This window comes from Schistocerca serialis, chromosome 2 (genome assembly GCF_023864345.2).
Source record: "Schistocerca serialis cubense isolate TAMUIC-IGC-003099 chromosome 2, iqSchSeri2.2, whole genome shotgun sequence".
In the NCBI taxonomy this organism is placed as follows: Eukaryota; Metazoa; Arthropoda; class Insecta; order Orthoptera; family Acrididae; genus Schistocerca; species Schistocerca serialis.
Genome location: NC_064639.1, coordinates 862,469,291 through 862,491,295, shown reverse-complemented (window position 1 = coordinate 862,491,295; position 22,005 = coordinate 862,469,291). Strand labels below are relative to the sequence as shown.

The 22,005-nt window shown below is 39.5% G+C and overlaps 1 protein-coding gene across 1 annotated transcript in view; it reads right to left on the bottom strand.

Moving 5' to 3' along the window:
- Positions 1-14,037: 14,037 nt before the first annotated feature.
- Positions 14,038-22,005, bottom strand: part of LOC126458166 (uncharacterized) — a 189,411-nt gene continuing 181,443 nt past the window's right edge. Inside the window, exon 7 of the mRNA XM_050095034.1 lies at positions 14,038-17,857. Within this exon, the coding sequence (XP_049950991.1) occupies positions 16,356-17,857 (1,502 nt within the window). The 3' untranslated portion in view covers positions 14,038-16,355. The remainder of the gene's footprint in view (positions 17,858-22,005) is intronic.

Genomic DNA, 22,005 nt, shown 5'->3' with positions numbered 1-22,005 from the left:
CACCAGGAGACCAGTCAGTTCTGTCTGTATCTAACGTTATCAATTCGCCAAAACTCGTAATTTTTAATTCGCTGGCATAGTGGTAGTTAAAAAGCGTTGCTTAATTATGCCAGAGTCCTTTGATCAGCTCAAGTACAGAACATAAAAACTTGAATGTCCGAATAAAAAAATGTTATAGCGAAATATAACGCAGAATACATTTCGTCCAAGAGTAAAAAGGTTCCCAATGAACGACGACATTTCTAACTAAGCACCGTGAAGGTCTTAAGCGATGTCCAATGGTGCAGAGTTCTCCAGTGTTGTATATACGGGATTATTTCTCCACCACTGGGGTTCCCAAAGGTGAATGCGTGAAATTTAAAAGAAATACAGACAAATGATTCGCATCATTGAACAGAATGAGTTCCGGTTCACAATACATGCCACGGCGTAGTTGCACTACGGGACAGGAGTGTCAAAACACTCAGACATACACCTACTCTGTGTTGTTGCACCGGAGCAGTTTACACCTGCAGATATGCGAAAATGTTCAAATGTGTCTGAATTCCTAAAGGACGAAACTGCTGAGGTCATCGGTCCCTAGACTTACACACTAGCTAAACTAATTTAAAGTAATTTATGGTAAGAACAACACATACATACATGCCCGAGAGAGGTGTCCTACCTCCGGCGGGAGGGGCCGTACAATACGTGATTTGGCGCCTCAAACCGCGCACCCACTCCGCGCGGCTACAGATATGCAACCCAATGAAGAGATGTCTAGCTCTTTGAGTCCCACCAATGTAAAAATATTAATTTTAAAACTGTAAAAAAAATTATTTTAAAATTTTTCACACAGTTAAACTATATGATCTTGTTAACCAACGACTGCAAGAAAACGTGACCAATGAATTGTTTGAAAGTTGTGGTTTCACTTTAGAAACCTGGGACGTAGATTTTTCAGCCTCTTACCATTTCATGAGTTGTACTTGAAAGCAATATTGGCGCTTTTCCTGAATACAACCCCACATCTTGAAACTTCCATGAACTCATAATACCTAAAATAAACAAAATAATTTAAAAAATGCAAAATTGGCCTAAAATTTAATAAATTTGTATCAAAAGTACATACTGCTTCACTGCCCCTGATGACCGCTGTATTACAAACTAAAATTTATGTTACAACGACTTACTTTCACTGCAGATGATCTCCTCAATGTGATCATTATAAGAAAAATGCGCATGTCACTTTATCTCCGCTCCGACTATTTGTTTGAACGCTGTAAGTGATTACAATACAGTACGTTTGTGGATAATACGTCAGTGCACCACTATATGTCTCTGCCTTACAACAGCATCGGTGACTTTATTCGAAAGGCACTACTTCCTGATATATTTATCAATTTGAGGTTTGATACAGAATCCACTGATACTCAAAGGATCGAAAGAAGACTGCGGTCGCGCCTTCCCCATCAGTTCGCGTCGGCGACCTCAGTACATCGCACATGACATTAACGTTTGCCGCGTCACAAACGGTGGACAAACTGAAGGTTGTGTTAAAAACTTGAAGAGACGCACTATCGGATGATACATGTCTGTTTTCTGTATGGTTCGTAATTTTCGCGCAAACATTTCCTCAAATCCCCTAGATGTTTGCGAACAGTGCTGTGTATGTGCAGATCATTCCTCAGTACAGAGAGAAACAGGTAGCCACATTTGTGTGTTGTTAATGTCATCACAATCAGACACACAACAATTTCAGTTGTACTCCGACTGCTTCTTACAAAGCATTACTGCAATGAAATTACCATTCTCACTGCACCCACATTAAAGTCGAAGATACTACGTTAGTTATTACAATATTATAGACTCAAGCGCCAAAGAAAGTGGTATAGGCATCCGTATTGAAATACAGTGATATGAAAACAAGAAGAATACGGCGCTGCGGTCGGAAACTCCCATATAAGACAGAAAGTGCCTGGTGCAGTTGTTAGATCGATTACTGCTGCTCCAACGGCAGCTTATTAAGGTTTAAGTGAGTTTGGACGTGGTGTTATAGTCGCTACACTAGCGATAGGACAAAGCATCTCCAAGGTAGTAATGAAGTGGGGATTTTCCCGTACTACCGTTTCATGAGTATGCCTTAAGTATCAGGAATCCGGTAAAACATCAAATCTCCGACATCGCTGCGGCGGAAAAGGATCCTACAAGAACGGCACCGACGACGGCTCAGAAGAATCGTTCAACGTGATCGAATTGCAACCCACAAATTGCTGCAGATTTCAATGCTGGGCCCTTAACAAGTGTCAGAGTGCGAACCATTCAATGAAACATCATCGATACGGCCTTTCGGAGCTGGAAGTCCACCCGTATACCATTGATGACGGCGCGACACAAAGCTTTACACCCAGCCCGGGCCCGTCAACACTGAAATTGGACTGTTGATGACTAGAAACAAGTATCTTTCCAAATTGAGCGGATGGACGTGTACGGGTATGAAGATAGCCTCATGAATCCATGGAAAGTTAGCTGGGGACTGTTCAGGCTGGTGGAGGCTCTGTAATGGTGAAGGGCGTGTGCAGTTGGAGCGATATGGGGGACGTCATACGTCTAGATACGACTCTGACGGGTGACACGTGCGTAAGCATCCTATATGATTTGAATGTTCCTGGTAGATTAAAACTGTGTGCCGTACCGAGACTCGAACTCGGAACCTTTGCCTTTTGCGGGCAAGCGCTCTTCCATCTGAGTTACCCTAGCACGACTCGTGACCCGTCCCCAAATTTTACTTCTGCCAGTATCTCGTCTCCTATCTTCCAAACTTCACAGATGTTCTGAGAAACTTGCAGGACTAGCACTACTGGAAGAAAGGATATTGCGGAGACATGGCTTAGCCACACCCTGGAAGATGTTTCTAAAATGAAATTTTCACTTTGCTGCGGAGTGTGCGCAGATTAAAACTTTATGCAATTTTACTTCCGCCTGTCTGATCATCTTCATCCATTCATGTCCTCTATGATGCATTCCGACGGACTTGGGCTATTCCAACAGGACAATGCGACACTCCATATGTCCATAATTGCTGCAGAGTGGCTCCAGGAACACTCTTATAAGTTTAAACACTTCCACTGGCCTCAAAACACCCCAGACATGAACATTAGTGAGCATATCTGTGATGTGCCCCAACGCGCTGTTCTGAAAAGATCTCTGCCCCCTGGTACTCTTACTGATTTATGGACTGCCCTGCTGGATTCATGGCGTCAGTTCCCCCCACGACTACTTCAGACATTAGTCGTGTCCATGACACATCCTGTTGCGGCACTTCTACGTGCTTGCGGGGACCCGACACGATATTAGGCAGGTGTACCAGTTTCTTTGGCTCTTCAGCGTACTAGATTTAGATTTCTCCGCAAACGAGGGATTTTTTAGCATCTTTAACTTTCGTTGAACAGCCATCCGCAGGTGGCTATTGTATTTTGTTCATAATTTTGAGGTTGTGAAAGGAAGCGCACGTGTGAGAGAAGCACATACAAACGTTGCTACCGATATTGCCCTTCTGAAATAAAGGCGCAGTATGTATGAGTTCATTAAATTCTTTTTATTGCTTGCATATAGACGGACATAACCTGAAAATTATCAAAGTAAGATAGAGCAATTGTGTTATCGGTGCAGAATCGACATCTATTCAAACGTATTTGACACCTAATGTATTGCGGAATTGACGTCTAGATTTCACGAGAGTCGGTCGCGCCAGTACGCAAGGAGCTGCAAAGTATTGCGTTGTCGGTGGAAAATCAGTAACATTAGGATGAACCAGCCACGAGAGGTCAGTGACGTGAAATATCGTCTAACCATTGATGTCACCTGAGTAATAAATCCCTCGGGGCTATTACATGGTATAGGTTCTGCCTTTATGCGGGACAGTTCGGTTGGTTAATGCCAGGAAGATGCTACCTACCATTATATGTAGTGCCAACAGGTAGATGTGGTTTTCGTGGTTAGGGTACTGTCACATTACTGCGTACAAGAAAACGCTCTGAGCGTTAGGATATGTACATATTTTACAGTATCTTGGGGGAAGTAAGTTACCGACATCAGCCGTAATTGGGGGCATTGAAATAATTCAGGGATGAAAGTTCAGAATTTCTCCCGGACCGGGTCTCGAACGCGTGTTTCCTCCTTCACCCGAGCGGCCGCCTTAACCGCTTCAGCTATCCGAGCACGCTTACAAGCTGACTCAAATTCTCACCTTATCGTAGTCTACGAAGCGGCGTCTATGTCCGTTTGTCTCATCCGTGTCGGCCGGTAGCTGTGCTCGGACGGCCGAAGAAGTTAAGACGACGGCTCGCGTAAAGAAGGAGTATCTGTGTTCGAACCCCAGTGTGGGACGATTTTTCAATTTATTGAATTATTTCAGTGCCCCAGTGCTGCTGACTTTGTAGCCCCTCGTAATATAGACGTTTACGGCTGCTGTATCACAAGAGTCGCGTCTGTTCCGTCGGTCGTTTCCATCAGGACACGTACATGGTACTGTTTACAGCACTGAAGCGTGTGTTCACTAGAGGAACAGTTCGGACACATTTATTTTGTCAGTATTCACATGCGCCATGGCAAAGAGCTGTATTTTTGAAGCAACGATTTGTGTACAGTAATATTCGTGAAATGTCCTGGCTTGCCAAGGACCCAGACCAGGACCCAATATATTGCTTGAGTTAGAGCGTCGACTTCACTCCAGACCCCATGTTAATACGTTAAAGGTCAGTAATGGGTTTCTGGATACTGTCCATCAGACTGTGTATAGCACTAGATGGCTACAAATAGTTGTAGTGCACGCAGTGCATCTAATGGCTTCTGTCTGCAACAAAAATTAGAATTTGAGACTCATGTACAAAATTATTGACCGACTTACAAAACTGGAAGTCTCTGTGTAGTTATTTCATTATTTCTGTACTACTACCACTTTTCGAGACAGATTTACGAGGCCTTTTTAATTTTTTTTCCCACCTTCGATCTGTCGCAAAATGGAAACTACACAGAAAATCAAAATTGCTTTTTTGGGACGCTTAGACATACCTTCTGGCTCCTTCTCTACATAGTCGCCACTCCGACTTAGACATCTAGAGTAGCGTGCTACCAGTTTTCCAATATCCCTGTCAAAGAAGGCAGTCGCCTGTGAGTGCCACCAATTCTCTACAATGTTAAGCAGTCCGTCGTCGGTACCTAAATGCGGTCCTCAGCCACAGTTTGAGTGAGGAGACAAAAATTAGAGGGAGCCAAGTCCGGGCTGCATGGTGAGTGGTCCAACACTTCCACTGGAAACGCTGCAGTAGCGTCTTTTAGGACAAGCAGTGTCACAGACATACTGAAGGAAAGGAATTGGAAGACTCTTCAAGATAGGCTTAAACTGTCCTGGGAAAGTCTATTAACTAAGTTTCAAGAACTCGCTTTAAATGGTGACTCCAGAAATGTACTACAATCACCTGCATATCGCTCACATAGTGATCATGAGGATAATATTACAATAATTACTGCACACACAGAGCCGTTCAAACAATCATTCTTCCAGCGCTAACAATCATTCTGCCCTCGCTCCATACTGTTACGGTGGGACATTCCCTCTGCCATGCCCTTGAATGTTATTTATCGAAAATTGTAATTATTATTGATAGTCTGGTGAAAGACGCACATAAATGTGTAACGCTGCATTTCTGAGAATATAATCGTTATCATAAAATCTGATATGTAGCCATAGAACCCTTATTCTGGTAAAGAACAGAAACAGAAATTAATTGCTCTTCCTACATATCATGAAAAATCAATTCTTTAGTATCTGACAGCAAATTTTAAAATATTCTGTAACTCCTCCTAACAATTATACTTCAGTGCTATTATACGCAACAGGCAACTTACCTCGTCTTGCCACTGCAACTACATACTTCTGCAACATGCTAAAATAATTCAAAAGAAATACTGTGATCCATCCATAGTGCAATACATGGTTACAATTACTGATACAATCACTGCCCTTTTATTTATATAGGAACTGAGTGATCAGGAGGCGTCTGGTCAACAAGCCTTAAGCAATGTAAAAAAATGAAAGGATCCAAATAAAACCTTTTAATTTAACCATATTCTGAAAATGTAGATTCACACATTGACAAACTTTAATTATTCCAGAATTTTTACAATCAATAATGCCGTATCTGGTTGTAACGAAGATACGAATATTACTTTCGATGTGTGCACACATAAATCTGACAAAATCCCTCCAGTGCACAAGCAAGCAACAACCATGTGCAGCAAAAAGCTTAATTACCGAAGTGATACGAAAGTGTCCTCCAGTGCCACTAGCAAAGTCCCGGCAGGCTGGGACCTCTCATGTAGCGTGACTTCTCTCCACAGCGGGCAGCATCTGACTGCTTTCAACAACTGATAATATCTCAGACTCAGAGTAAGTGTGTGCGCACAACAGCAGAATCAGTAGGCATCCTTCCAAACGTCTAACTTTCATAACCCCACCCTCACTTTTAAGAATTTTGTGGGGTGATTCTTGCGTAACTTTCAGGCAAGAAGCAAACGCAAACTCTTACATGACAAAAAAATGAGGAAGGTAGCGTCAGATTTCTTAAAAAAGTGGTAAAATGCATAAACATAAGATTATGTAAGCTATGTATATGGCAGGAAATTGATAAGCTGTAGAATGTAGGAAAAATAATACACAAGTATCATCTTGGCACTCATATCTACATGACATTGATAGTACTTCATTTGATAGGATAAAAAAATGTTATTTATAACTCTCCAAGAGTGTAAAAATGTCTTTCAATTGCATAGAATTGCAAACAGTGCGAAGAAAAATAAAATAATTATACAGGTACCACTGCGCAGTTAATAACTCATATCTGCTTGTAATTGGCAGTAGTTCATTTGAAAATATAACAAAATGTTATTTACAGTTCTTCGAGAGAGTAAAAATCATCTGGCAATAGAAAAGGAAGTAATGAAACACATGTTTTAGGTTCAGCAGACCCAAGGTCAACTCCCACTCTGTCCACTGACAAACAAACTGAAAAGTTAAGGTATGCAGGTGAGGATACGCAAGTTTAAAGTGTAAGTAGACTCAGTGACTAGCTGCATATATTATGTCCACTGGTAACCTCACCAACATGTTAATAAATTAATTTGAGGACACCCAAGTGTGAGGTGTAAGCAGACTCATGGATTAGCTACATACATTACGCACACTGGCAACCATTAAAATGTTAATATGGTCAGAGCTGTAAACAGACTCAGGGACTAGCTACATGCATTATGTCCACTGACTACTGCACCAAAATGTTTTAGTGGTCATTCCTTTTCATATTCAGATAAAGATTCTGTGCAGAGTCAGTAGTGATAGTATAAGGCATAACTATAGCTTGTTCAATACCAAAAAATTCATTATAAAATCATAAAAGCATTGAAGCTGAATCTCTTTGGAAATACAGTTTCTAGTAATTGATGTGAAGTCTCATATGTGGCACAATAATAGAAACGAAATATAGTGAATAAATTAATAACAGTAAGTAATCTATATTATGTGAATAAACTTATATGCTCAGTGCTCAGTAAATGACTCAAAAAATATTTGGCCACAGATAACCACATAAGTGTGGGCATGTTTCCTGTAGTACAATTGTAAATATGAACTCCATGCCAGCACATGGTGGCAAACTTTTTCTACACGAATTCATTTTCTGTTGGTAAATTATTCACTGTACCATGAAGTACATGATTAGATCCAGAAATGTGTGAAATACTACATCATTTGATGATGTAAAGATTGGTCCAAAGACATTAGTGGTGACATATTTAAAACAAGTTACAGTTAATCATAGATTCTAGAGTTGATATATACATAGTAATTACATGTGACTGTCATTCCATACAAATAGAAAATTAGCATTGCTCGAAGATTTATTCACCTACACAGTAGGAATTACAGGTAAACAATCAACATATGAAGTTCAAGTAATCAAATTTCTGTGGTAGATATTTTAAAAAAAGACCATATATTCAATTCCACCTTATATACTATAAGAGACTTAAGTTCAAGTTAACATAGTCATTTCAGCTTTCATGAACATTTTCTAAAACATTTAACCACCGAGTATGGGGAAAGTGATAATTGCATGTAAACCCTTATAATTAAAGAACAATTTTTTTGAATTATAGTAATATTTATATAATGTTCATCGAATAGAAAATAGCAAGTAACATCTCTAAGTGAATATTGTCAGATGTCAAATGTCAACTTGTTTGTATGTCGAGTCATAATGTATGGTCATATGTAGTTAATCACAACAGCAAAATAAAAACATATCTTAGAAAATAACTAATAATGACATACCTTATACTAAGATACCACACAGAAGAGATTTATCCTCAGACTGTTCAGTAGTATCAGAAAGAAATGGTTTATAAACCGAAAATGAAGCTAAAAGCTTTCCTTGAGATTCATAATTTCTTAATGACAAGAGAAAAAAGTCATACACTTAGAATCATTAACTTAACGTACCAGAATCGGTGCTGCATCACTACTGTAGTAGAACCTACATTTTCATTGATCGCCATAAGAGAAATCATGATGTAAAATTGTTTAAACAGAAAAACACTAAAGTACTAATGTAACTTATTTTACACACTTATTTATAACATGGATAAAAATGAAGCAGATCAGCTTCAATCAAGCTGCAAAGATACTACAAGCTGAAAAGAGAAAAGTAGTCAAACTGCATGACATATTTATATACAAGTTTTGGATCAATGTTTTTAATACAAATGGGTGTTTTTGAAATGTCTGGTTATCCATAACAGATCACTGCAACATTCCCATTGTTAGAATTTCACTCATTCACTACGTATGTTACACTCCCATCTGAAAGTATAGTTTAATTCATACAGACATATAATTTTCAGATTTTTTATTACTTCTGCAATAGAGAAAAATTCAACAATGATCGTGTCACACACAAAAAATAAAAATACATTAAATGTAAACAGTATTAAGTAGAGAAGTAAAACTGTTCACAGAGACTGTTTCCTTCCATAACGACAACATCAAAAAGCTAAAAAGGTCATCTCACATGTACATCATGCAATTCAGCAGCAGAGGAAAAAAAAATTCTTTGTAAGACCATTCCTGCTCATTACTCGAAACATATATCCACATATCCACACTCATTTCCAAATAATGAGAAGAAAACGTGTCTTCTGCAACCGCTAATGTTTCACCCAAGTAAACGTTTTGTGTTTTCTTGAGTTTGCAAAGTATACAGCAGGTGTGACTGGTATGTCAAACTGTAATTCGCGTTCTTTACACAATCGATAGCTTTTACACCTCACAATACATCTCGCCTGTAGTAACAAAACTTCAATAATACTGTCATCGGACATCTTTTCATAACAAAATAAATCTCTCTTGAAATATCACTATGACTTTACCTTCGAACAAAGTGTGAACAAACACAACCTCAATGTATGTAGTACAGATGTGGGTTGCTTTGTTTAAAGAGTATACATTCCTTATTCCCTAAATAGCTCCAAAAAGACAAATGATTCCTCACTAAATCATATATATTGCCTCATGCGTCTTCCTGAGAACAACATATTTGATTGACCTTCAGCATATTCTCCTACGAATCTTCATCCACATCACATAAAATACCATAACTGCACCATAATAAATAATAGTTGCACCATAATAAACCATAGTAGCATCGTAAGCCTCACATGGCAGTCCATAAGCAAAATTCATCATATTCCATATCTATATCGCGCTGTATTTCCTAGCTTCATCATGTGTATGCATACAACTCTGAAATTATCACTCTTCAAGACGCTTCCTAAGTAGCAGAACAAGCATCAGCCAGAAATTTTCTTATTTCAATTACTGTCCATCAGATATGTCTTCTCAATTCAGAACGACCCAAACACAATCTATTATCTAAAATAAAGTCAATAGTTATCTACACCGCTAAAATTTAGTACCTACTTCACAAAATGTGTACCTACATAAAATATCATTTCATTCACTTTCCTCAAAAATTACATCTGGTAAAGGTAGAGCAAGAATCCACAAGTCCCAAAACTTCATTACATTCGCAAACTCTCTTCCTGAAAAAGCAAATGATTATCTTAGAACCTAAAACCCAACTGTGCTCTGCTGTAGCAAGACCTCAAAAGAATGACTCCAAACTCAAGAAATGAGATAACACTATCATATTTCAATCAGATACTTCACTAGTAAACTCAAAATAATACCAGCCAAATACAAATTGTCCATAGAGGCCTTACTATTCTATATTGTCGTAATGTAAACACAGACGAAAAAGATTGTATACCTTCACTGTATTATCTCCTCGTAAGACAATGCTTAGCAAAATCAAAGTACTTTTCTTCAGACAACACAAGTCTTAGATCATTCAAATTCCCTACGACGTAGTTTGATAGTAAAGGATACATTGACACACACACACACACACACACACACACACACACACAGATTAGTTGATGACTATGAAACAGTTCTGAAAGCTACTGTGAGAAAATGCACTGCAACAGCTGAGGCAACTATGCTCGCCAGTGCATACGTTTACCAAAGAACAGTGTACTCCCTAGGCTGCTACTCTTTATATGTAAGTTTGATAAGATGATAAAATCCTCGTTATTTATGTTTCCGTATAGTTTCAAGTTCCACAGTATTTCCATGTGCGATTCGCGCACGCGAGAAGGACCTTCATACACAAAGAAAAACCTACTACTTAAAGACTTTCCGTTACGAGATAAACGATGCGATCTAAGCAACACTTTCTGGTTCACATGTAAGCTCTTGATGTTCACTCATGGGTTCTGTGGCTGCTTCTTTTTCTCTGTGGCTTTCTTGATGTTTTCCAATGTTAATTTGATTACTTCTCGATGTTGTGTAGGGAATCTATTTATTGTTTTATACGATCTGGTGGTGGTTTATTCTTAAACACAAGAAGTGGAGGTAAAGTTTTATAATCGTTCGGTAGTTCGTTAATGATATTTTGAAAATGCTACAACTGTAAATCCCAGCTTCTGTGTTGTCGATAGCAACATAATCAGCAAAGCTTACCTAAGTCTTTCATAATGCGTTTGGAAGGTTACAAGATGGCACAAAACGTGATATAAATATTGGTTTAATTTTTATACGTCTCAAAGTTTTTAGCCATATATTAGAATGAAATAGTGGGCCATAAACAGAAACTGCTTTGTCAGCATGCCCTATTTCTTTCAGAAAATTCTTTATGATATGCTATAGAAACATATTTTGCAGTTGCGTTCCGTAAAGGTATGAATGACACAAATTTACAGGCAAGTTCAAGAGCCATGAAAACAAATGAATGAACGAGTTTAGATCCCATAACGGGACCGAAAATATCAACAGCAGCTTATTCTCTTACTTTCACGGGAATAATTGAAAATAGTGGTTTTCTATGTGCAAATGCAGGTAGTTTTACATTCTGGCACAGTTTGCATTTTGACAATACAGCACGAATTCACTTTTCCATATTGTTGAGGTAACATGTATCCCGTAATTTCTGAAAACCTTTCTTAACACCAATGTGTGCGTAATTGAGATGTGTGTATCAAATGAGTTTGATCATTACTGTCAAGTTCAAGTTCTTGCAAAAGTGCTTGGAAACCTTCCGAATCATCCTTACAATGTCCTGCCAAAGCTATGTGGCTTAATCTGATGGGTAATTTAGTCAAACAAAGGCGGATTAATTCCTATGGACTGTACAGATAAATTAAACCTGTTCATGTGTATCATGTTTTCAAAGTACCACAAAGGAGTTGAGAAATTCGATTCTTCATAATATTGCACCATGATAATATTAGGTTTCAAGTGATATAGAATTGTTTCAGACCAATAAGCAGACAAAAATCCACTGTCGTTGCATCTATGGTACAGCTATCTGTATCACTGAGGCACACAAGCCTCTCCACCAATGGCATGGTGCACGGTTCATGGGGGGGAACATGTTTAATCGGAATTTCAAGTTGGCTGATGGAATGTGTGTTAAACACAATGATCATTATCACAGAGAAACTAATTTGTTGGACCAACAATTTATGATAGAAATCATCCTATAAAAATTCCAATTTATAATACATTTCAAAATTTATAAATAAATGTAACTGATGAAAACGATAATTAGATTGACCTTAATGGTGCCTAGGTAACAATTTTTTAAGAAATGAAATAATAACATTTTTCCCTATTAAATCGTAAAACAAATCGAAAGTTATCAATTTTAGTCATTTCTTGTTAATGAGAAAAAAATTATTTAAATCTTCCTAGCAAGGAAACAGAAATCAATATTAATGTTGGTGATGGTTGGATTCATCCTAATTTTTCACAACATTCTAACTTTTGATGTTATTTACACAAATTGAACCATTTTTCTGCATATGGTGGTAAACCATACAATGAACTAATTGATAATTATGTTTTTAAATTGTTTGATGTTATCACAATTAAAAGAAGATAACAATACTTTATCTAGAATCAATCATTATGTTATTTCTTCTTCAACTCTTATTCCAATAACTTCTTCTCTTTCAAATGAGTTTAGTGGGAAGGACATGATCTTAACAATGGAAAAATTAAAATTAAACAAGATGAATTTACTTATCCTTTAGAATTATTTCATGGGGTTTTTATTTGTTAGAAAACTATTACGTTTGAATGTGATTTAACAGTAAGTTTTACTTGGAGTTCGAGAAATGATCAAGAAGATTCAAGTCTTCTTTGGCCAACCGAAAATGATAAATCTACACTATGAAAAGATGGTAAAATTGTTATTGAAAGTATGGAAATACATTTTCCTGTTATTAAATATGAACCAAAATATGCACTTGAATTAGAAATGAACATACTAAAAATCTTAATATTTCAATTTTTTTCTTCAACACCAAACAATTGAATTTCCTAGGTTACAGGAAAAAACATTTTAAACTAGATATTACTGTATTGTTGTTGCGGTCTTCAGCCCAGAGACTTGTTTGATGCAACTCTCCATGCTACTCTATCCTGTGCAAGATTCTTCATCTCCGAGTAAATACTGCAACCTACATCATCCTGAATCTGCTTAGTGTATTTATCACTTGGTCTCCCTCGACGAATTTTACACTCCACACTTCCCTCCAATACAAAATTTGTGATCCCTTGACACCTGACATTGCGTCCCACCAGCTGATCCTTTCTTTAGGTCAGGATGTGCCACAAACTCCTCTTCTCCCCAATTTTATCCAGCACTTCCTCATTAGTTACATGATCTATCCATCTAATATTTATCATTCTTCCGGCTAGGACCATGGTTCATAGGGGGGGGGGGGGGAGGTAGATATTACTAATTATTATGATTCTACAGAATTTGGCATGCATTTCTTTATCTTCGTTGTTTTCCAAACAAACTGAAAAAATAATCAGTTATCTGATTCTTCTTTATTCGATCATGTTAAATTACAAGTTATCTACTTTAAAAATGGAAGGATGGAGTTTTTCCACATAAGTGATGGAATCTTCATCCACCAAATAACTTTTGATACTTTTAGAGATTTTAAAAGAGTAACACAATTACATAATCATTATATGTGAATTCATACAGTTTTATTCAGAATTATGGTATTTATGTAATTAACATGACTAGAAGAATAAATGTTTCAACAACTCAAAAAGAACAATGAAATTACGAGCATTCTTTAATGAAAATATTCCAAATATCTTATTACATATGTTAAATGGAATTTAACTTACAATTCACAACAAGGAATGCTAACTGAAAATTTCTAATTGAATAAATGAATGAAAAATGAGAAAAAAATTAAAGAACTTAAAACTTCTCGGTCCCATTTCCTTTTGAAATATTTCCAGGGAAACAAGGGTAAGGTAAAAATTGAAAACTGTAGTTTTTCTAAACTAAAAAAACAATTAATTTTTTATTCTTATATTTTTTCTATATATAAAAAAATGACCATGAATGGTAGCATTGAAAATCTATTAAGTGAACTTAACACATATAGTATGGTTGCTCAGAAGTGTTCACTAAATTTTGAGAACTGAAAAAAACATAAATCCTGTGTTATTTCAAATCCTAAAGTTTTATCAACTAAATTTGGTAATAAAGTTTTATTACTTTTAGATGATAAATATAAAATTACTCTTCCAGATCGATATACTACAACCTTTACAAAAGCTGATAAATTAGACAGAATTGTAGGATTACAATTTATTTATGATGGTAAAAAAAATGAAAAACGTCCAATTCATGTTATTGAATCTGAATAAATTTAAAAATTTTTGTATGTTCTTTTAAGGAAATTAAACTTTCCTTCACTATAGTTTGCTAAGTCCATAAATAGGTCAGGTTTGATTGCCATTTTGTTTTCGTTGTATTTATGTAGAATTTGGTTGGGGAAAACTGCAAAATTGAATTCTCCGTTTGCAACCTGTAAATTTTACTCGAAAATGCACTTTGCGCCAGAACTCTCATCAACAGATTACCTCTGCGTCTTCTGATTATCCAGGACACAAGCCATAGTAACATCTTGTTCCACCGTATCAGAATGAGGAAGGGGTGGTACAGCACTACAACACTCTAGAGGCAGAATATCAGGCGACGTCTTCGTTAATTCATCGGAACCCTCTGGAACAAACGCCTCTACGGATGGAGGAGACTACGCAGATGCACCACGTGTTTCAACATCAGCAGAAACAGGCCTGTAAAGACGAGATCGTCAGAATTCAAAGCACCACTACGGGAAGAAGCACCCTCCGCCGCCACCTTCTCGGAGAGACGAGACTGAGCAGCGATGAGTTCGCCGACCTTCAAGTTTTTCTACCTGTGACGGCGCCCTGAGAGCAGCAGGGGCCGCATCTGAACGTGCCAACAACGGCGGAAAGTCGCGTGGAGTGTGTGTGTGTGTGTGTGTGTGGAGAGCGGGGGGAATGTCTCCCCAGCGTCCTCTAAAGCTGGAGAAGTACTGACAGCGGAATGGGGAGACACGAATGTCAACGGATAACGTGTTTCATAGGGCGACCTTAAGACAATTGAATATGATATGGCCACTTTCAGCATTACAAAGAAGTCAGGTTCCAGCTTTCACTGCATGCATAACATAAATCCGGCAACCACAAACATTCGGGTGTGAAGGAACATTCTTCTGAACACACATAGCTACGCTTGTGATATCTGTGAGATTGCAAGCGATGCTACACAGACCACAGTTCCCGCCAGATGTGCGGAACGACTCTAGAGAGAAGAAACCACGCCTTAAGAAATGAATCGTCCACATCGGGTGGTATACTGCCAACTCTGACCGGAATATACTCGACCGTCTCATATTCAAAAAGGACTGGGCTATTGGAGCCATCACGGAGAGTAAAGATCACCTGAGAACCAAGCCTAGTGAGAAGCCACTCTCGTTGCAAGGAGTCATGGAACTTTGCAAAAACATGCATACGAACCAGCGTAAAAATGAGCAGTATCTACCTGATCAGATATAACACGAATCATATCAGCCAATCAATCGTGAATTTCTAAAGAGCCTGGCTGAACATGACTCGTACTCCTGCCAAAACTGAACCGAATGGCACCTCGACGAGGAATGTTCGAGGGAGAGCCGACAGACATCGTGGCACGGGCAGGGAACAAACCAACGAGTGCCGCCAGGCAAGACGATGCCACGCCCTCCGATACACACACACACACACACACACAAGCACACACTCAAGACTGAGTGAAAACAGGTTCGACACACGTGGCGCTATGGTGCAGCTGGAAGAAAGACAACCTGCTCGCTCGGCGTGTGAGCTGGAACCACTCAAACCGTATCGGAACTCCGGGAACACTTTCCACCCAGCCCATATTCCTACTCGGTACACAGTGCAATGTATGTTTTCCGTCTACTATCCCTGATTGCCCTGAGCTACTTATTTTAGAGCTGCAAGAGTTCATACAAGTGAATGCATCTGCACATAAGATAATATTTCGCTGTAGAGGTGTAGGTACATATTTATACTGGTGGTGTGTGCCATTTCGAACTTGTCTGGAAGAACTGAGGCAACACATATAAACGTACCATAAAATCTCCTTGTGACTCTGTGTTAATGTTTCATTATGTGACCGGGCAGAAAAAGTAGGGCAAGAACTTTACTATTATTTTCACCGGAGATTCAGTTTTAGTAAACACTCACAGTGAATTAACGTACGTAGACAGAGGCTGTCGTGTATAAATACGCGTGTGATTTGCCGGAGTTAGCATAGTCTTGTGGGAATACAGTCCTTCGAGAGGAAAACTCAATGAATCTACATCGAGGACTCTGCAGCCGGAGACCGTTCACGTCTCCTCCTCTCCAGGTTCCTCTCGGCCGCCGAGCACAGCTCCTGGTCTGGCCTGATGACGTCCGGTCTCCACCACGACAGCACGCTGTTCTTGAGCGCAGGGAGTGTTGTTCCGTTGCAAATGAAGAAAACGAACAGCAGTGGTCCCTGCACCATCGTAGCTAAATGCACGTAGTAAACAAACTGTGCAATGCCTTGTGCTTGGTGGAACCCAATTCTAATAATGACACCTACCCCACTTAAGAAGACAGTTTTAACTGACATAAAAACAATTTCTTTCTTTGAGCCGAATTTATTGTTACTGTAAATCCTGAGCTGAGTCATGGATTTCGTAGTACGTAGGTACATACAGCCCACTAGTCCAAGACAAACCAAGTTGAAAGCTACTGAGGCTGAAATTCCCACCATCAATACTATTCGACTATGGAACAAATAATATATGCTCGTTTTTTCCAAAATAGCACATGCTGCACATACTGCACTCCACGGTATTAGAGCACACAGCACCTGACGACGGAGTACTTTTCTTGCTTCAGCAGGTAGTAGGTCGTTAGGGAGCCTCAGATGACGAATGCATGCGTACATTTGGTAGCAGAATGAGTTTAGCCAGATGCAGCTGAGAAGTGTGAGGGCGCTATCTATCAACACCACAGTACTCAAGTTGAGGACACCTGCCATTCGATACGCGATCTCAGAACACAGTATCTGGATTATACCAGTGATCTGAAAGCACAAGAATATCTTTCCAGGCAAATTACGTAAAGGGGGAAGGTACATATATATTCCAGCAGTTGAAAAGCGAAAAAGAATATTTACCGCTATAAATGAAATTTCTAAAGGTTTTAAGCTGTCGATTCTAAAATCCTTGTATTTAAAAGTGGCGCTATTTAAACTGTCTTTATATCTCAGTGTTTTTTCTGTTGCCTTTCCAAACCATTTGTCGGTCTCTACTGTCCACTTCGCTTTGGATATAGCTGAGTGTGATCCATTTTTGTAAAGATCGACAATACATATGTTGGGCGGCTGAAGGAATGAAAAATCGCGACACTTTAGCAACATAATAGCTCTGGAAACAGAACAGATTGCATCTGTATCGTTCGACTGTAGACACGATAGGTCAGCAGGACTATCGAAGTAGCAGCGAGCATCGTGTACGGACTGTATCATACTAAAGAGGACGTCCTGACAAATGCCGCGCGAGTTGGCAACCATCCAGGCCAGTAGACAGAGCTTGACGTTTGCCCTCTGCGTGTAGGCCAAGTAGCTGGTGACGGGTAAGTAGGGCGACCTCTGCACCATGTCATTCCACAGCTGCACGCGACACCGCTCGCGCTGCTCGATGGCCTCTGGAGGCAGGTCTTCCAGTGGACACGTGGGGTGGTCCATGGTGTTGGCCAGCAGTTGCATGCAGCCAGTATCCACGTAGAGCGTAGCGTTGCTTCTGTCCTCCAGCTGCCACTCCTCATCTGCAAAACAGAGACAAGTTGCAGGTCAAATGGAAAATCCCCGACCCAGCTGGGAATCAATAGAACCAGGGCCCCGTCACTCTCACCATTCAGCAATTTTTTTTTCTTGTATTTGGTCGTAGCGGACGTCACGTCACATGACATCCGTTAAAGTTCTTTGTTCATCCTTTCACTCAGGTTTTTATTACAGAAACCAGCCGGCTCTCTGACCGAACACGCTAAGCCATCAGGGTGGACAAGTAGCAGGTGGTGTTCAACCATTACAGATAGCTGAATTAAAAGTCTCGTCTGGACGATAAGATTGGTCCCTGTTCAATTACATCGTCGACGATTGATGGTACATTAGGTCACAACCAACAAATATGCTATTTTTATTACTCGGAATGGTGTAAGACGGAATGTCAACATAAATTTTAATATTTAGAAATACAGGTATCAGAGATTCATTGAATGAACGTTACGTAAGACAACTCTGTCTGCAGGGTGTCCGAGAAGATCCCATCTCAGTCTTCACTTTGTGCAATCGAGGGAATGTATGACATTTAGTGATATCCCTGCTCTGATGGTGGCATAAACGCTGTTTTGTTTCAGTACTTCATTGTTTGAGATTAGAATCCGCGGCGGAACTGTTACACTGCGAAGTAGCGATAGGGTGTGTCTGTGAGTGCAGCACAGTCCACAGACAGGGCGAACAATTGCAGAGAAAACGAGAGCATTTCCCGTGGTCCACCAGGTGGAGCAGTCCTGTTGACTGAGAGAAATATGCTGCTTTTTCAGCAAGTATCTAAGGCAGCACGTGTACGGGACGTAATAGAATCGACAGGATGGGTGCGTCACCATCTCCTTAGCAACTGAGCAATTGTCAATGAAATCCGTTTCTAAAAGAACGGGCGAACTTTGGTCACTTTGGTTGAAATGTGAGAGACCATTAGGAAAATTTAGAATGAAAGGGCTAGACCGTTGGTTATGAGTGAATTGTCAGAGAACCACACGCAAGAGCGATTTGCACTCTGTCGTGCTTTGTTGCCACAGTGTCTACCATGTCTCGCTGAAGACTGTCATCCATGTATATTCTAACGAGGGGGCCCTTACCGGATTTTCTGTTTTTTTTTTTTTTTTTTTTTTTTTCATCAGTATACTGACTGGTTTGATGCGGCCCGCCACGAATTCCTTTCCTGTGCTAACCTCTTCATCTCAGAGTAGCACTTGCAACCTACGTCCTCAACTATTTGCTTAACGAATTCCAATCTCTGTCTTCCTCTACAGTTTTTACCCTCTACAGCTCCCTCTAGTACCATGGAAGTCATTCCCTCATGTCTTAGCAGATGTCCTATCATCCTGTCACTTCTCCTTATCAGTGTTTTCCACATTTTCCTTTCCTCTCCGATTCTGCGTAGAACCTCCTCATTCCTTACCTTATCAGTCCACCTAATTTTCAACATTCGTCTATAGCACCACATCTCAAATCCTTCGATTCTCCTCTGTTCCGGTTTTCCCACAGTCCATGTTTCACTACCATACAATGCTGTACTCTGGACGTACATCCTCAGAAATTTCTTCCTCAAATTAAGGCCTGTATTTAATATTAGTAGACTTCTCTTGGCCAGAAATGCCTTTTTTGCCATAGCGAGTCTGCTTTTGATGTCCTCCTTGCTCTGTCCGTCATTGGTTATTTTACTGCCTAGACAGCAGAATTCCTTAACTTCATTGACTTCGTGACCATCAATCCTAATGTTAAGTTTCTCGCTGCTCTCATTTCTACTACTTCTCATTACCTTCGTCTTTCTCCGATTTACTCTCAAACCATACAGTGTACCCATTAGACTGTTCATTCCGTTCATCAGATCATTTAATTCTTCTTCACTTTCACTCAGGGTAGCAATATCATCAGTGATTCGTATCATTGATATCCTTTCACCTTGTATTATAATTCCACTCCTGAACCTTTCTTTTATTTCCATCATTGCTTCCTCGATGTACAGATTGAAGAGTAGGGGCGAAAGGCTACAGCCTTGTCTTACACCCTTCTTAATACGAGCACTTCGTTCTCGATCGTCCACTCTTATTATTCCCTCTTGGTTGTTGTGCATATTGTATGTGACCCGTCTCTCCCTATAGCTTACCCCTACTTTTTTCAGAATCTCGAACAGCTTGCACCATTTTATATTGTCGAACGCTTTTTCCAGGTCGACAAATCCTATGAAAGTGTCCTGATTTTTCTTCAGCCTTGCTTCCATTATTAGCCGCAACGTCAGAATTGCCTCTCTCGTCCCTTTACTTTTCCTAAAGCCAAACTGATCGACTCCTAGCGCATTCTCAATTTTCTTCTCCATTCTTCTGTATATTTATATTCTACACACCAACGTGAATAGTCGTTTTGTTGCCACTTCCCCCAATGATTTTAGAAATTCTGATGGAATGTTATCTATCCCTTCTGCCTTATTTGACCGTAAGTCCTCCAAAGCTCTTTTAAATTCCGATTCTAATACTGGATCCCCTATCTCTTCTAAATCGACTCTTCTTTCTTCTTCCATCACATCAGACAAATCTTCACCCTCATAGAGGCTTTCAATGTATTCTTTCCACCTATCTGCTGTCTCCTCTGCATTTAACAGTGGAATTCCCGTTGCACTCTTAATGTTACCACCGTTGCTTTTAATGTCACCAAAGGTTGTTTTGACTTTCCTGTATGCTGAGTCTGTCCTTCCGACAATCATATCTTTTTCGATGTCTTCACATTTTTCCTGCAGCCATTTCGTCTTAGCTTCCCTGCACTTCCTATTTATTTCATTCCTCAGCGACTTGTATTTCTGTATTCCTGATTTTCACGAAACATGTTTGTACCTCCTCCTTTCATCAATCAACTGAAGTATTTCTTCTGTTACCCATGGTTTCTTCGCAGCTACCTTCTTTGTACCTACGTTTTCCTTCCCAACTTTTGTGACGGCCCGTTTTAGAGATGTCCCTTCCTCTTCAACTGTACTGCCTACTGCGCTATTCCTTATTGCTGTATCTATAGCGTTAGAGAACTTCAAACGTATCTCGTCATTCCTTAGTACTTCCGTATCCCACTTCTTTGCGTATTGATTCTTCCTGACTAATGTCTTGAACTTCAGCCTAGTCTTCATCACTACTATATTGTTATTTTTGAATGCATTATGGGAACAGCAGTGATCAATGTCTTATAAATAATTACTATTAAAAACAGTCTTGACCACAATTTATTTAATAAGGTGACCGGTTTCGACCACTACTGTGGTCATCTTCAGACCATTGAGTAGGAACCTCCTTGTTGGATTCTCCAACAAAGAGGTTCCTACTCAATGGTCTGAAGATGACCACAGTAGTGGTCGAAACCGGTCACCTTATTAAATAAATTGTGGTCAAGACTGTTTTTAATAGTAATTACTACTATATTGTGATCTGAGTCTATATCTGCTCCTGGGCACACCTTACAATCCAGTATCTGGTTTCGGAATCTCTGTCTGACCATGATGTAATCTAATTGAAATCTTCCCGTATCTCCCTGCCTTTTCTAAGTATACCTCCTCCTCTTGTGATTCTTGAACAGGGTATTCGCTATTACTAGCTGAAACTTGTTACAGAACTCAATTAGTCTCTCTCCTCTTTCATTCCTTGTCCCAAGCCCATATTCTCCTGTAACCCTTTCTTCTACTCCTTCCCCTACAACTGCGTTCCAGTCGCCCATGACTATTAGATTTTCGTCCCCCTTTACATACTGCATTACCCTTCCAATATCCTCATACACTTTCTCTATCTGTTCATCTTCAGCTTGCGACGTCGGCATGTATACCTGAACTATCGTTGTCGGTGTTGGTCTGCTGTCGATTCTGATTAGAACAACCCGGTCACTGATATGTTCACAGTCACACACCCTCTGCCCTAACTTCCTATTCATAACGAATCCTACACCTGTTATACCATTTTCTGCTGCTGTTGATATTACCCGATACTCATCTGACCAGAAATACTTATATTCCATCCACTTCGCTTCACTGACTCCTACTATATTTCCCTTTTCAGATTTTCTGGTTTCCCTACCACGTTCAAGCCTCTGCATTCCACGCCCCGACTCGTAGAACGTTATCCTTTCGTAGATTATTCAATCTTTTTCTCATGGTAACTTC